The sequence below is a fragment of the Pocillopora damicornis genome, chromosome 10, assembly GCF_964200805.1.
Source record: "Pocillopora damicornis chromosome 10, jaPocDami1.2, whole genome shotgun sequence".
NCBI lineage: Eukaryota > Metazoa > Cnidaria > Anthozoa > Scleractinia > Pocilloporidae > Pocillopora > Pocillopora damicornis.
In genome coordinates this window covers 16,027,320-16,043,339 of record NC_142679.1, presented here as the reverse complement: position 1 = coordinate 16,043,339, position 16,020 = coordinate 16,027,320, and the positions used below count along the sequence as shown (strand labels likewise).

The following is a 16,020-nucleotide window of genomic DNA, read 5'->3' as shown; positions in this document are numbered from 1 at the left end:
TGAATCAAAATATCTTCAAATTCATCAATGCCAGCTACCCTCTTTTTCACATCTACACATCTGCACAGCTCACTCAAAGCTTCAGTGCCCCCTCTCCAGGCCACTTATGAGCATTTGACCATTGTCCCTGGCCGCAATGGGTAATTTGAACTTGAATTGTCAAGTCTTTCCAGCAGTATACAAGTGTTACATCTGTTTAAAGGTAAATGCGAGGGAATGGCTCAGAAGAAAAGGTCTACACGGTCTAGCTTAGTCAATTTGTAGAAAGCCATCGTGATGGTTGCTGAATTTTCCTTTTCCAAAAAATATAACCATCAAATCCAGCACTTGGGTTGGGCATTTGAACACAAATTTTGTCCTGAGGGTGTGACTTTGAACAAACCAATTTCCTCAGAAGAAAAAGGGGAAGGGGGGGGGGAAGCTTCAAATTGATCAATGCATAAACAATAAAAAAAAAACTAACAAACAAACAAAATTCTGGGTGAAATTTATTCCACAAACATTCTATGGAAATTTAATGTCATTAAAATAATGACTGAAAGTGGACCTAACAATCAAACTCACTTCATTAAATGACTTACAACATCAACTGGTCTCTGCAACTAGCAAGGGAATTGTGCAAGTACACATAGGTAGAAATCTGAAATGCAGTTAAATGCAATGCAACATTGCTATCCAAAAATGATAAACAAGACTTCTTGTCTAAAAATCCAAAAGATATGTGAACCACTCCTGACTTTCTTTAAAAAAGTTGACTATAGGATTTGTCTTTCCTTTGACTCAAAGTTAATATCATGCATTAGTTGTTCCTGATGTAATAATTATTTTCTTTGTGAGAAGTGCAGTAAAATGTCCCCAGATTTGAGGAGAAAATTTCACTGCTCTTCTCTTTCTCCTCCAAGAAAACTGAAAGATACTAAGGTAAAGATGAATGCAAATGTACAATTATTGTGACTGTCTTTTTTTTCAAATGAATCTGGTAATTTACAATTTGTGAAATGAAATTTAAAGTAGTCTGATGACAAGAGCAGTTTACTTAATCTTCACTGATCAATGATGGTTTATCCTGCTTTCTTAGTTAAATATCTGCTTACAGACTTGAACTAAACCTGAACCATGGCAACTTAGACTTGGTTCTTTATGCAGCAAAACCTCCTCTCTCTTTAGAATAGCCTCACTTAATAATACCATTTGAAAAATATTTCTACATAGGACACCTTCACAAGTATTTCTGAGCAACAAAACACTACTCATTCAGACAATTTTCCTTTAGTGGGAGGTGGTGATATTTATTATTTTAGTTGCCTTTATCTTGTGGATGCCATGGAAAATTCTAGAATCAGTTTAATGCTATGGGGCTCTTAGTAGATCTTAAAATTAATAAACTAAAAACAGATAGCATTTAATAACATAAACTCAGAGGGATGCAAGGGAAAGCAACTATAAATTTTATGTGATTTAAGTCTGTGCCTGTCTAAGGAAATCATTTATTACTACAATGTAAGGTTTGATGATTGTCAAAAGTATCAAAATGAAGCTTGATGGAATTTGTGATGGATAAACTCCCCTAGAATAGGGTTGATTAATTGCAATATTATTTTGCCATATTGCTGATGCTCAGCCAACTTCACTTAGCGAAAAAAAAAAAAAAAAAAGCATCTATCTTTACAGAGAAGTCTTTTAACCAGAGTTCAAATGCCAGTTTCTGGACCTTATACCAATGAATTAATTAACAGAAGCTTGAGAAGTTTAGTTTTTTAAAAATGAGTGGCTATTGCCTTTACTATCAGTTGTGGCAATGAACACAGATTTATGACTGTCATATTCCATTACATGCTATACTAGTAAAACCCCTGATCAACTTTGCAGGCTACTTTAAGAGCAACAACAGGGTGATTGGGTTTAACCTTCTTAAAAGAATGGTTACAGCATTAGAGCACAAAAGCACACCGCAGTTCATTTGTTTAGAACAATAAACTCAAATATATTTATAACCTAACTTAAATTTAGAAATATTGAATGTATCTCCTAACACATCTGTATATGTTTTGATTTATTTCTGAATTTAGAAAGTTTAATGAACAATTAATACATAGTTTCAGGAGTCTTACCAACATTATGATAGATTTTTGATTGGCTAAAAAAAAGGAATGAATGAAGAGATTTTCCCATTAGCCAGAGTTAGTTTCATAATTTTTAACTATGAAAAAAAGGCTTACTTGTCAGAACACAAAAAGGAGGAAGTGTACATAAACCTAAACAACTAATCTACATTTTCTTACTTTGCCATTGATAGTAATTTCCAATATGGCAACTATCATTTTAGATTATTACTACAGTTAATCATCATATTATGTTACCAAATAACTACCAATAGTCAACCAGAACACAACCTAAATACAGTAATCCATTGTTTCTGCAAAGTCTGCGGGTGGTTGAAGTGCTGTTGGAGTCTCTAGGTCAAACAGAGATAGATAAGGCAAAGCCTCATCGCCCTTGAATGTTGTCATAGGGTCATACAAAAATGCAGGGGGTGTTCCTTTGCCGAAATTGTTATTGTGAGAAAGTTCAGCACTTCCTTGTTGTGTAACATTGTGTGCAGATGGTGACAGGCTTAAATCAAGCCAGCCTAGATTATCTGTCCTCCCTGCTCCATTGTTTGCCATTGGAATAGGTATGGCATTAGAAGTGTGATCCATTAAGGTTGAACTTTCATCTGTATCACAAGAGTCCACTCTCATAGGAGACATAGGGCTCATTAGCATATAGTCAAAATTAGACAAAGAATTGTTGCCAACAGGCATTTGGCTCACATCCTCGCAGCTTTTTGAAATTCTTCCCACAGAGCTATGTGTTGGTAGAGTGCGAAGGTATCCCAGACTTGGTGACTTACTCCCTGTAAAAGATTGTGCAGGTGATGACTGCGACGTTGACAATATCCCAGCAAAAGAACTACTACTTGTTGGCAATTGACTGCGAGGTTCTGTAAATAAATTACAAGGACATTGGCTTCAAACTCACAAGGGTAACTATAACAATAATAATGATAAAAATAATTACAATAAATCAATTACAACTATAATAAATGTTACTTTTTGTAATAATAATAATAAATATTGTAATATTTCACAAGGGAGTCCCTGTTCACAAAATTAGAAACTAGAAAAATAAAAATTTCATAAAAAGTTTATTCTTTAACAATACTATCACCACCTTTATGCAATGACATTGGAGCTGACAAACCACTGGCCTTTCATGAGAGTAAAACTGGAATAAAGTGTAACATGTAAAAAGTTCATGCACCAACCTCCTAAGATTTCAAGTATGTCATCATGATCCAGTGAACTGAAATTCTTCATCATTGCCTGCAAAGATGGAAGAAATAAGGACCAATGCATCATGACCATACTGGCTTAAACCCGGCAGCATACAATGCCTCAAAAGTGCATCACAGAAAAATGTGAATACCTGAGCTTGTCATCTCCCAGGCTTTAAAGAATTTGCAGTTTCAGTTGCAAGTGTAATGACAGAAATAACCTTGGCTACTTAGTTAGCTCTTTTATGCAGGGGTATTAACAGATATCAAAAAAATATATGAGACTATACTACGAGGCCAATAAAAATCTGAAAATATTACAGTGCTAGTTCCTTTATAAGGGGTAAATCCTCGTAAACACACAAATATTACTTGCAGATTCAAATATCACCCACTCAACAAGGGTCACTAACAGAGATGTACATTGGTCAACAATGTGCAATGCAATGATGTTTTATACTTAAAGATAATTTTTTTGCTAAATTGAAGAGTGAAATTAAATATGATAGCTCACTAGAGAAAAGAAACACCAGAGAAGCAAGAGAAAACAAAAAAAGAACCTGAATGGTTCAGGATGGACAAGACCAGCCAAAATCATCAATAATGAATTTTGAAAAATTCAACCTAAAACTAGAGAAATACTGTAAAATATTACATGGCTCCCTTTGGTGGAGTATCTAAACATTGTTAAATGACAAAGGACTACCAAAGAAAGAATGAAGGCAACAACCAAGATCAGAGAAGATGCACAAACCTTTTGTAGTTCTTGAGATAATTCCTTGTCTTGGATAACAGACTCTAAAGGCAATTCCATATCTTCTTGCTTAGGACTGGTACTTGGCATGGCAAGGCCCCCACCAATCTGCCCCCCAACTGAAAGGTTTCTGTTCTGCTTTTGTGACTGAGCAGCCATGTGAGCCTCGTAACTTGGTGGAGGGGCAGCAAAAGGGTTTGATGGAAATGATGATGATCGTTTGTGTGTTGATACAGGGAACTGTGGTTCAGACAATGACCGTGGCTTCGTCTGTGGCAGCATCAAGAAGTAATCATCTGGGCAATCAGATGAAGATCTCTCTGAATAGGACCTTTGCATTTGGTGACTTTCTGGCTTCATGTTGGCCTGGAAAAGGCTACCATTTGGTAAAGTATCCATACTGTTAGAAAGCTGATCCATTTGCGAGGGTGATAAGTTTGACAAGTCTGAGTGCTGTGAACCAGGTGATGGAAATGATTCGCTCTCTCCATCAAATAGGGGATGTTGTTGATCCCAAGGAAGAACATGGCTTTCCACACTGCTGGGGTTTGAGTCAAAATTGCTAGGGCTTAGGTCCAATGATTGAGCCTGTTCCTGTAAATGAGCCAAAGCATTATCAACCTGTTGTGGCTGATGAAGAAGCTGTTGCTGAGGAGAATGATTTCCAGGTGACAATTGCACATGTTGGCCCTGTTGTTGGATTACAAATAATGGTTTTTGCTCCTTCATTTGTTTGTGATCAGGTGGCGGGCTGAAAGAACAATTTGTGTCTGTTAGAGATTCCTTTTTCATTGCTACATTCTGATTGGTGACAGGTGCATTTTGAGGTTTTGGCTGGATGTTCTGTTGCTGTTGAATGTTTAGGTGCTTCAGTTGTAACTGAAGGTTCAAATATTGAAGCTGCTGGAGTTGTTGCTGAACTTCTGGTGGCACACTAAGCTGTTGAAGGCTTTGGTTATTTGCTAATATCTGCATCTTCAACTGCTCTACAGCTTCTAAACTTGAATTTTGCGCATTTTGCATGGGCAAGGAGTTTGAGCGCTGCACTGGTGGATGGGTCGTTGTTCTCGGAAAAGCTTGAGACACACTTGGTGCAGAGGTTGTTATCTGCTCTTGCGTTGACACCACAACAGAGGCTGCACTATTTGAGTTTGGTGCAACCTCTGTTGGAAGAGGCCCAGCCTCCTTCAGGCGCTTAATTAAGTCTGTTTTAGAGCCAAACACTGGAAGCCCACGTTCCTTAAGAGCTCTCCTCATGTCAATGACTCGCATGTCTTCAATTTTGACAGTTTTTTCAGAATCACTACCACTGCCATTCTTGGAGCCATTCGCCCCAAGTTTAACATTTTCTGGAATGGAAGGTAACATACAATGATGGGGGTAGTTCTGGTATAACACTTGCAGCTGGAGGTAAAGTTGTTGTTGCTGTAATAACAAACCATATGGTGAGTCTGATGGCAAATCACATTTCTGCACCTCACCATTAGGTGGCCGATACTCATGATACTTGTATTTTTTAACCTTTGGCTTGGCTGCTTTCTTTCGAGACTTTCCAGTTTCCTTCTTTGGTGCTGTTGATGACACCTGCACTGGAAGTTGTGTAGGTGCTATTAGATTCAGGCCATTTTGCTGTTGTAAAAACAACTGATGTTGTTGCTGCTGTTTTGCTTGTTGTTGCTGAGTGTGTTTTTTAGTCTGTGCTTGTAGAGAAGCAAGAGCTTGCACTGAAGATGTTATGCTCGTTGATGCTGGAGGTGAACCCACACTTGAAGGGGAAGACACATGGCTCAAATCTGGTGAAGGAGATGCATCTGGAGAGTCAACACTATCAGGAGAGAGGGACTGCAAGTAATCTGTGGTTTCAGTAAAAGGCACAGTTCCCTCTTGCACTGCCTGGCTCATTGGAGTACCAGCTTCCAAGATATTCTCCTTCACTAGCTCCAAGGGACCAGGTCTGTATGATAGTTTGTCATTGAGATTATCTTCCAGTTTCTTCCTTTTCAGTTGCATTTGCTTGTCGATCAGTGAAGGGTCCACCGCACCAGGAGTTTCTAAGGAAACCAAAGACAACCATCATTTCCAAAACTGAAAGAGCTCTAAAATCTACAAAAAAGTAACCCTTTTTATCCTTCCAATTTCAACACAATCTCCTAAAATGATGATAACTTTTTTTTTTCTACAATCAAGTACATCAACTGAAAGGAGAATTTCAGATTAAATTGTGGGAGGAAAGGGCTAAGAAACCAATCAGAACCTTCTCCCCATGCATTTTCTTTATTTTTGGTTGCAGTTTTTTCCTCTTATTAATTTATCAAGTTTCACACTTCTCACATGCTCCCAAATTTAATTAGTGTCACATAGCATTGACAAAAAAAATATTATGAAATTATGACCAGTAATAAGCTCCCTCCATTCCACAGAATACAGAAAAAAATCACAGCAAACGCTGGCCTGGGAAGAGGAATATCTTAGGCAACCACAGGGATTAGAAAAACTCTGAGATAATCAATACTTGAAAATAACATCTGCTAAGCAAACCGTTGGGAGAATTAATTAAAAAAAAGAAAGAGAAAGATGGATCTTCTTCACTTGTTTCTTGAAAATACAATTGCCATAGAACATCTTAAAAATTTACCACATCAAATCAAATCTAAGAGGGATCCCACAAGGCTGTCAAATAGGCATACGCCACAGGTCTTGATGAGGTTGCAACAATAAAATTATTAATCCCAAAATATTCTGAATGATTAAATTGGTATAAACTGGGATTTGGTGAATTGAACCGCCGTTGCACGAAAAATCACCGAAAGCGTGCTTGTTGATTTGTAAGAACAACCCATTTTTCGCCCGAAAAAATAAACAACTTTTCGAATGCGTTATGAATAAAGAAATTCTTTGTTTGAATCAAAATGCATAGTAATAAACATGGCTTGCACAGAGCACGCACACGTTATAGTGGATTTTCTCAATGTTTCCTTTGATTTTCTTGACAGTACCACAGAGACCAGCTGCACATAAGAGAGTGTGAAGTCTAATTATGTTTTCATTCCGTCGTAAATGGATATCGTGATTCGCGAATTTAAAGAAGAAAACGAAAGTAGGTTTACTGGAGACGAAAAAGATAAAAGTGAAGGAAACATAAAACCAACAAATGAAACTGAATTAGCACCGTCTGAATTGAAACGCCACGCAAGTAAGCTATGTAAAAAATCATCATGATTACTTCACTTAGTATACAATAACTAATAGAGAACAAAAAAATTTATTATGAAGGAATCTGTCGTGAAACACAAACATTTGTCCTTCTCAACTCGAGCGTCAAAAATTGTAAACGTGACGAAAATAAACTACGTAATGGCATTAATCTCTAAGGAAAACACCTCCATTTTCCAGGGTTCTCAAATGAATTTCATTGATCGAACTAAATGTCGGGATACTTCCATACAGCTTCTGTGAACTGAATCGATAAGTCAAAACACCTTCAAACTGTCAAATAAGGTTGGAAACACTACTACAGCTGAAATCTGTTCGCCAAAAAAAATATAGCTCACCTTTTAAAATGTGTCTCTGAATCAGTTGGGCACGATTTGGCCTTGTTCGTATTTTCTTCTGCAGTAAATCACCAGTCTAAAAGCCACAACACACCGAGTGGTCAGTGTTTTCAGTTCCCCTACATTTTATTTACATATCTCTCTTAGTTTAAGACAGTTCGAGGATAAGAACACACACAAACACACATTCTAAAGTTTCTAAACTAACCTTCGCTCGTTCGAGCTTCGTCCTCTGAGAAAGAATTGCTGGTGCTGCACTAACGGCTAGAAGGATAAATCAGAGAGTTAGCCTCAACGATAGCTAGAGAGATAAAGTCGAATGACAAGCAATAAAATTACGAACCAGGCATAATCCCTCTGCTCACAAGTTCCTGACGGGGTTCTCTTTGAGAGAGCTTTCGCTCCAAAGCTGCAATGAAAAATTTACCATTTAGAGCCCCAAACAATCAATATAAAATAAAAACTTCCAAAAAATACCCAAAATCAGCAATTTCATTTACAGAGGGAGGAAAAGGTCGGAGAAAGCAAATTAACTAAAGGCCCACTGATATCGAATCTGTCCTACCATCTCTGTTACTCAGAAGTTGTGAATGGCTCATAAATGGTTGGCCTTCCAAAGGCGCCATTTCGGGGACACCGTCGGGTCTTTGAATATTCCACGACATGCTAAAGCAGGAGTTTTAAAGAGCAAAACCCTAAGTGTCCCCAACTTCCACTTGTGTATTCCGTTTCCTCATAAAAACTCTTTTGGAGAACCCTTGGAAGGCAGGGGCACGGCATGACATTACGTATCAACAGAACCCGGATGTACAAATGACGTCAGAGACAAATTTGGAGCATCAACAATAATCTGTCTGCACTTCTAATTTTCCACGCTGTGATTGGTCAAAATTCTTGATTGCGTTACTTATGGCCGCGACGTGAGAGCTTCGAAATTTACTAGCATTACTTTTGGTTTCCCAATAATCATAAGTTTAGTTTTATAGTGAGAAAATTAGAATCTCTCTTTACCATTTCCTATCTGTAAAGCGTTGTTAGTCAGTGTTCTTGCAGGAAATTTCATCATTTCCTTCCACTCTTTATGAATCGTCGAGACAATTTAGTTTACTCTCCTCTTTCATTTGAATAACAATACTGTGAACAATAGAGCTGCGATCTCTGATTTATTCATTTTACTCGCTCTCAAAAAGTCCTGACCCCCCCCAGAAAAGATAAAATAGGAATAAACTTAGTCATATAAGGTTAAAGGATTGGATTTACTCAGCCAGGCGGACACACCTCTAGAATCAAGTTCCTTGAAACACAATGAATTCTGATCTGTTGAGTTTCATGTGACTTCCGTGGGTTTTACCATCTGACTCGAACCTAGTTTACTTTATTTATTTCAATCTAAACCGCGAGTGAGGTGCAAGCTTTATCATCGGTGTTACTCGAAAAAAGGATTATAATAATTTTCAATCAAATAATTCCGATTTATCACATTTCGATTTGAACCATTGAATCACGGTACGATGACCCATCGAACGATCTGTCTCCTTATCAGAGTTAAGAACTAGTCAACCTACCTTTTTGAACATGCATGTTGATGAAATTTATCCTTCAGACCTTCAAGTTGAGCTGATTTTGAGTTTCACTGAAGTTTACTCTACCACGAGAGCAACTAAAGTACAATCAGTAACATAATCGTGTGAAAGAGTCAATGATTAATCATCACACCATCCGTCAATCCAGGTCAGCCCACCGTAATCGTGTTTCTCAGATTACTCCAAAAGCGTTAAGATAACAAAGAGAGGAGAAAAAACAAACGTCACGTAATATTCCTCTTCTTCTTCTGTGATCCGTTATCGGTGTTGAATAGAACTCTTGTTTGGGTGGAATATCGTTCTTCTAAAAACTGAAGCGAACCTCAAGTTGTTTCGATACTTGTCAGGAATAGCATGAGGTGTTGGTTTTCAATATGGCTTTATAACAATATTTTACACTTCCGGTGGGACCACTCTGTCACTCTGTCACGCCAGCCAACACTTTTTTTTTTGCCTTTACCGTGACTGGGTTTAGAGGGACTGAAAAAATAAAGTTTCGCCAAGATAATCCTATGGATATGAATGGATTAAAGCACAAAACTACGCACAATTCTGGTCTATATTTAAGGTCTGTTTATTTTGCCAAGTTGAAAAAACAAGCGTGTCGGCAATATCCAGTTATTCTTGCATTTTCCAATCTTAGTTTTGTTTCGGTCATGTCCGTGTAGCTTCCGATCATTCTCGAAGTTTAATAAGACAATATAATCTAAATTTGAAGCAATAATTAAACTTAAAAATAACAGCAGGTCGAATATCTCTGCCTCAAAATTAACGTTTGGTGAAGATGGAGACAGCGGTGCAACATTGTGCCAAATGCTCCGATTCTGTCTAAAAATTCACCCGTAACCTACGCGCACACGTAAATCGATCGTCAACGCTTGTTTTTCTTACTACTCAACGGTTCCGTCATTCTACACCATAAAGCCTGCTCCAATGAAATTACGAAAAAGAAACTGAAAAACTGAAAACCAAATCATAACAATTCAGCCGGCTAAATCGCGTCGTTCAAGCCCTTCCTTTGAGAGCTTCCGGTGAATATTGTTCAGTGAAATACTGTTTTTGAAGAAAATAAACTGTATGGAGAAACAACGCATATCCAGCGAGTCTAACATCATATTGGTTGCTCAGGATTTCGATTAATTTTTTTCTTCTGAGAAAGCTTACAACCTCACAACCCGGAACTCGTTCGGCTCTATCGTGATGTCAGACGCAGTGGTGATTCCCCCAGGATGGGATACGCATGTTAATTTCTATAACTAATTACTTTTCTCTTGACTACACCCTAAGGTGTACGTCAATAATAAATAACCTCTTATTCAAAGCCAAAAAAATCTAACTCGAAAAAACGTCAATAAAATAGAAATAGACGTTCAGATGCGCAATAAAAGAGTGCAGGCTTTAAATAAAAGAGCTTAGGATTAAAATGGTCTGTGAAAATTATACCGACCAAACCGAACTTTTGACGGAACTGAAGTAGATAAATATTCAACAGTTAAATCTCTAGGGGTACTGTCTTTTTAGTTCTTGGCAAGAAATGGGATAAATAGACACAATCACACCCTTTATCTTGTTTATGGCTCTCCTAACTAGACGCCATTAGAATTATAACAGCGGAACTCCAGGTGTAAAACAAGCTGCTCGGAATCGACCTTTTTCAGGATCAAAAGAGTTTTTAGAATTATTTGTGCGTGGTATACTACTCTGTAGAGCTAGGGTACAATATAATGTTATTGGCGAATTTCCTATAGGGAAAAATAATTTAAAATAACTAATTTAAAATAACGTGGTTCGTGATAAATGTTTGGTACCGGCTGTCATTTCCTCATACTCTAGTGAGCTTCTTTTCGACCATCGTAGATAAGTACTTTCCTATAGCACTAATCAAACTTCCGTAGAATGGTTCACAGAAAGTCATAACGAATTTAGTTGTCTGAGAGAAGACAAAACATGAAAAGTCACATCTACGAACAGAAAAATGTTTCAAGCTTGAGAGAACACGAGACCGGATGGCCGCGCGTTACAAAATCAGCCAGACGCGGATGATGCCCACAAAAAGAAGATTAACCTGACCAGACAAAACAGGTGAGGATTAATAATGGTGTCGGATACCGTGACGTTAATTTTTTGTGTCCATCCTAGCAACTTTCCGGGTTTGTACAAACAAATAGTAATAAAAAAAAAAAAAAAAAAAACGTGAAGCAGATAGATGCGCTTAATAAACGACCCAAGGAAAATATCGGTACTTGCTTTCTAAAACATAATAAAGGCATTTTGAATGCGTGGGCAAAGTAGCAGCAGATTCCATCCAAATATAAGTGTGGCCAGAATATTTTTTTTTCAGAAATTCGTTTCCTTTTCTTTTTATTTGGTCCTCGATTTTAAGTCTTATGACGGAAACTTAGGGTAGGACATGTGTTAAGAAGACGAAAATGACTTTTTCGCTTGAATTTTCAGAAATTTGCTGATTCAGAGACGAGCTTTGCGATTGTTAACATTCATTTTGCTGAATTCTATGGAAGTTTCTAAAAAATTGGACGGAAGGGTCTGAGACCGGACAGAAATGTTCGACATCGGACCGAGATGATACGACAGAATATCGGAAAACAGACGGAAGTGGCCGAAATCGGACGGGAGGGTCTGAAACCAAACAGAAGTGTCGAACAGCGGAACGAGATTATACGAACGAATATCGGAAACAGACGGAAGCGTCCGAAATCATTTGGAACGGTCCATAACCGAGGAGAAGAGTCTGACATCAGATACAAGGGAACGTGGTGGAACAAAAGCTCACTATTCGTTGTAATTAAAATTAGCAAAGGCTGACAGCGTAACGGAGACACCGATAGTTATTGAAGTATCAATGAGCAAAGTATTAGTTACTGCATAATAAAGATTCTTTCATCATCTTTATTATGCAGTAGAAAGTGAATTTTCAAGTATCTCATTTCCCATCAACTTCGTTCTCTTTTATCAGTTCACTTTCCTTGTTCACTTTGGTTTTATTCTTGTCTCTTTGGTACTTGTATACCCTGGAAAACAACTACTTAACCCTTGAACTCCCAAGATCCGATTGTTAATTCTCCCCTCTAGCTGCTAAACATTTCCTTGTAAATTAGTTGTAAGAGTTTGGTGCTAGATCAAGATAACAACTTCGACCTGGAAAGTTTGAGTATTCTTGGTACCTGTTTACCGATTAATGTCTAGATATTATGGGGAGAAGTTACATTTTGATTCTTTCATCTCAGAATATTCTAATAATGAAGTAGCATATAGCACCCTCAGAGAGGGTAACAAGAGGGGGTGAAGGGGGGGAGGGGTGGGTGGGTGGAGTGGAGTCCTGACCTGCCTCCCGTTTCATGGAAAATTAACCATTTATACCCTATCGTCAATATGCATATTCTCCATACTGTTCTCTATACATTTCATGAAGCGCTGACAAGGAGAATTTGTTTTAGAATCAAGAGCTTATAAGTTGGTAATCATTTCCTTGATTCTCGTGACCTTAATGTTTGATTCAGGGGTGATGTTTTAAGAAATTAGAAGCTGGTCAATCTTAGGGGTTAAGGAAAATACACGCGTCACGTATATAGAAGGTGAAACTTCAAATCTCCCCTCCTGTTTATGATGTTTAGGGGAAATCTTGAGATTTTCACGAACTGAAAGAAAAATGTGCGGATCACACATATCACGCTTCGCGTTGGTTCATAAATTTACGAATAGCGTACATCTCTCTGTACAATTCACGCGTCAAATGCAAATTTTGGTCTTCGTCGCGTGTCACGTATAAACCCTTTGTCAATCTCTTCAGAATGTTTGTTTAACTGACAGACAAGTGGTCTCCTCTGCATCTTTTTCAATGTGTTAGCTTTACGTGACACCCAAAGAATAGGGACCTTTAGCAAACCACGACAGTGATTGCAACAAGAACTTGGCAAAACAGGAGATTTAATGAGCAGAACAACAGCAGAGCAAGTGCCTTTTACAACTTTGCACATTTCCAAGCCAACTTCTGCAACACAACATTGGGAAATTCCCAAGAATTACAAGGTCTGAGAATGGAATCCCTGATAGCAACTTATTGCAATTTCTTCTTAGAGCTCAATGCTACTCGTATATGCTATGAAAGAGCTGAAACTTAGGACATGGTTAGATTCAGTTCACACATTCAGCCCTTCACAAAATTCTAAAAGAAAATATAACTTCATTTTCTAGTCAATGATTTCCTTAGCATTGCTCTCCTGACTGCTTAAGGTCCCTCGTGAATGAGAAGGAGCAAGCTTTCTTTTCTTGAATTAATCAACTTCCACATATGTAATCAACTGTTATTTTGTCTTTCCATCTCCTCTCTTTTGAATGCTATGTTGGGTTCAAGAAAACCAGCCTTTAGCATATGCTGGGCATTTGCGACACTTCAAAGGTATCACCATTCACTATGAATGACTCTCTGTTCCATGAGCTTGAGATTCTGGTCGTATTGTAGTGATTCCTGTGTTTCCAGGAGCTAGATGCGGAATAGCAACAGTAGCAGCTTCTGTGTCATAGCCTAACTTCTTCATGTCACGAGTCACAACACTGAATGTTACTTTCACACTCCCTTGTGATCTTACTCGTGTCACTTCTCTTCCTTCACCTTGTGCCACAACTTTAGGATCTACAAACTCTGGCCTTCTGCCAAGGAACCAACTGTGATAACAAATAAGCATCCAATTAACAAAATAAAATAATACTGCTATGGAGAAGAGTGTTGTTTCTTTTCTTTCTATTTTTCCTTACACAAGCACTGAGGCTTTTTGCTAGAACATGAACAGTCTCTCCTGATTTGGGAAAAGTCCATTGCATGAGATTGCATGAGTCAAAAAAAGAAACTCTGTGGCACACGTACATTAATTTTTTTAACTAAGTTTTTTCAAACTTGTGCAACCAACTTTGTCAAAAAAAGAGACACTATTTGTGGTCTGGCTTTTTGCATAATCATCTTCCTTTTTCTCCAAAAATTTCACAAGCAGGAGCGACCAACTATAGAGCCTGAAATGGCTCTGGTACTTTGCTATGATTATTCTCTCTGTAGAGATGCTAGCCTTTCATGAAAAAACTATGATACACTTAAACAAAAATTAAACTAGTCCCACAAGTAAAGTAAAATGAAAAAGATTTGATAACCATAACTTCTTAAGGAGAAGCAAAAATGTGCTCACCTTGTAAATTTTTGAAATTTTGATGAGGACTCCGGAACAAACATTGGCAACTCTCTTGTATGGCTGAAAATATAGAAAAAATCATTAAGAAAGTACTACAGTGACTGGCTCACAAGACACAATTGACAATACAAAAATAAAAACAAATTTATAAGAAAAACAATGACAAAATAAACAAAACCAAACAAATCAAATAAACAAATTGTAGGGAGTCATCCCAAGAAAAAGGCCTGGTTTAAGAATAGGGAGGTCAGAAAATTTTACTATGAAATCCTGGCAATTGGCATTACTTTTCAGATTAAGCACTTTGTGATCATATCCCAAGAAAAAGGCTTTGTGATCATTTCCCAAGAAAAAAGCCTGATTTAAGAATAGGGAGGTCAGAAAATTTTACTAGGAAATCCTGGCAATTGGCATTACTTTTCAGATTAAGCTCTTTGTGATCACATCACAAATACAAACAATCTCTTACCTCCCTGGAGAAATGGGAACATGAACAGCTCCATATCCTCGCACTACGTCATGGCCAAAGGCATCCAAGCCATAGCAACTGATCACTAATTGAGGCCCTAAAATGATGGGGTTCTTTGAGTTAAATTCAGTTTATTTTCAAAATATAGATTGGTTTGTGATTTTTAAAAACAACATGCATTTGGTTACCCTTGTCCTTGTCTAAGTCTGTCTACAGAGTATGACAGTTGCACACAAAATTTTCTCTCTCCTTATTATAGATTTCACAAGGCAGAATTGTCTTTGCATCCACCAAATCTTGTCAAGTTCTGCCATACTCTGCAGATCGACCCCTGTTTTCCATATTTTTTTTCATCTGTTTAAATATCATTTGGGGCTTAATCCAAGCTTTAGTTCCTTAATCACATAAATTTAATCACCCTACTCTTTGCAATCAAAAGAAAAAAAAACTGCATCAACTCACATCCGTAAGGACTTGTACTTTTGAAGGTGATGTCCAGAGGAAAATTAAAAACAAAGACTTGTCGTCTATCCAAACTCTTTTTAGTAGTTTGGGAAATTCCTTCTTCCCAACCCTGCAAAAATCCATAAAAAGGACAATTGATCGAGCAAAAATTTCAGATTTGACTGAATTTCACGCAATCACAAAATCTCGCGTGCATCATGGCAGTGACATTACTCAGTGAAAATTGTCATGATCTTAGCATATTAGAAGTCGATTAGCAACTCAGCATGCTTTTCGACTAACTCCGAAAAGAAGCAAAAATATAGAAATCTAGAAACCAAAGGAAAGCTGTAAGGAACGGATGATCACAAAAATAATGAAGGAAATACTTCAGAGAAAAAACAATACAAAGTTTTAACACCAAAACATGTAGATTACTTACCGACGTCACTACCCAGTCTTGGCCATAAACAAAACTGTACTTGCAGTACAAATCGTCAAATTCAGGAAACTGGAAGCCACAAAAATAAAAAGGACCAAGTTTTATATTGAAGGAAATAAAATTAATCTTTCAATTAGTTTTTTTCTTACCCTTGCGGATTCTATCTGCCCAGAGACCATTACAAGAAATACAGAACTATGAAGCCCTCCTCCCGCCATTTTGCATTTTGCGCAGGTGGTCGTTGCTAGGCACTAGTCAGCGGC

General features: G+C 37.6%; 2 protein-coding genes across 3 annotated transcripts; both read right to left on the bottom strand.

Annotated features, from left to right (window-relative positions):
- Positions 1-475: 475 nt before the first annotated feature.
- Positions 476-9,599, bottom strand: LOC113679350 (uncharacterized). 2 transcript variants are annotated; one of them, XM_027196304.2, is made up of 7 exons: positions 9,187-9,599; positions 7,965-8,030; positions 7,830-7,885; positions 7,622-7,697; positions 4,071-6,121; positions 3,308-3,365; positions 476-2,983 (listed from the first exon to the last, which is right to left on the bottom strand). In XM_027196304.2, exons 1-7 carry the CDS (start codon positions 9,200-9,202, stop codon positions 2,394-2,396), a joined length of 2,913 nt encoding a protein of 970 aa, XP_027052105.2. In that variant the 5' UTR covers positions 9,203-9,599; the 3' UTR covers positions 476-2,393. The 2 variants fall into 2 exon arrangements, with proteins under 2 accessions (XP_027052105.2, XP_027052104.2); XM_027196303.2 differs by lacking the exon at positions 9,187-9,599 and adding an exon at positions 8,187-8,436.
- Positions 9,600-13,132: 3,533 nt separating this feature from the next.
- On the bottom strand, positions 13,133-16,018 carry LOC113679306 (B9 domain-containing protein 1). Its single transcript, XM_027196264.2, has 6 exons — positions 15,907-16,018; positions 15,758-15,826; positions 15,334-15,445; positions 14,872-14,968; positions 14,400-14,462; positions 13,133-13,887 (listed from the first exon to the last, which is right to left on the bottom strand). The coding sequence occupies exons 1-6, from the start codon at positions 15,973-15,975 to the stop codon at positions 13,635-13,637; spliced, it is 663 nt and encodes a 220-aa protein (XP_027052065.2). The 5' UTR covers positions 15,976-16,018; the 3' UTR covers positions 13,133-13,634.
- Between the last annotated feature and the right edge of the window lie 2 nt (positions 16,019-16,020).

Coding starts and splice junctions, on each gene's coding strand:
- LOC113679350 (XM_027196303.2), bottom strand. CDS start 8,286: ATGTCGTGGAATATTCAAAGACCCGACGGTGTCCCCGAAATGGCGCCT. Junction 7,886..7,964: donor GAGCAGAGGGATTATGCCTG/GTTCGTAATTTT, acceptor TTATCCTTCTAG/CCGTTAGTGCAGCACCAGCA. Junction 7,698..7,829: donor CGAAGCTCGAACGAGCGAAG/GTTAGTTTAGAA, acceptor TGTGGCTTTTAG/ACTGGTGATTTACTGCAGAA.
- LOC113679306 (XM_027196264.2), bottom strand. CDS start 15,975: ATGGCGGGAGGAGGGCTTCATAGTTCTGTATTTCTTGTAATGGTCTCT. Junction 14,463..14,871: donor GTTCCCATTTCTCCAGGGAG/GTAAGAGATTGT, acceptor CTATATTTTCAG/CCATACAAGAGAGTTGCCAA. Junction 13,888..14,399: donor AAATTTCAAAAATTTACAAG/GTGAGCACATTT, acceptor TTGTTATCACAG/TTGGTTCCTTGGCAGAAGGC.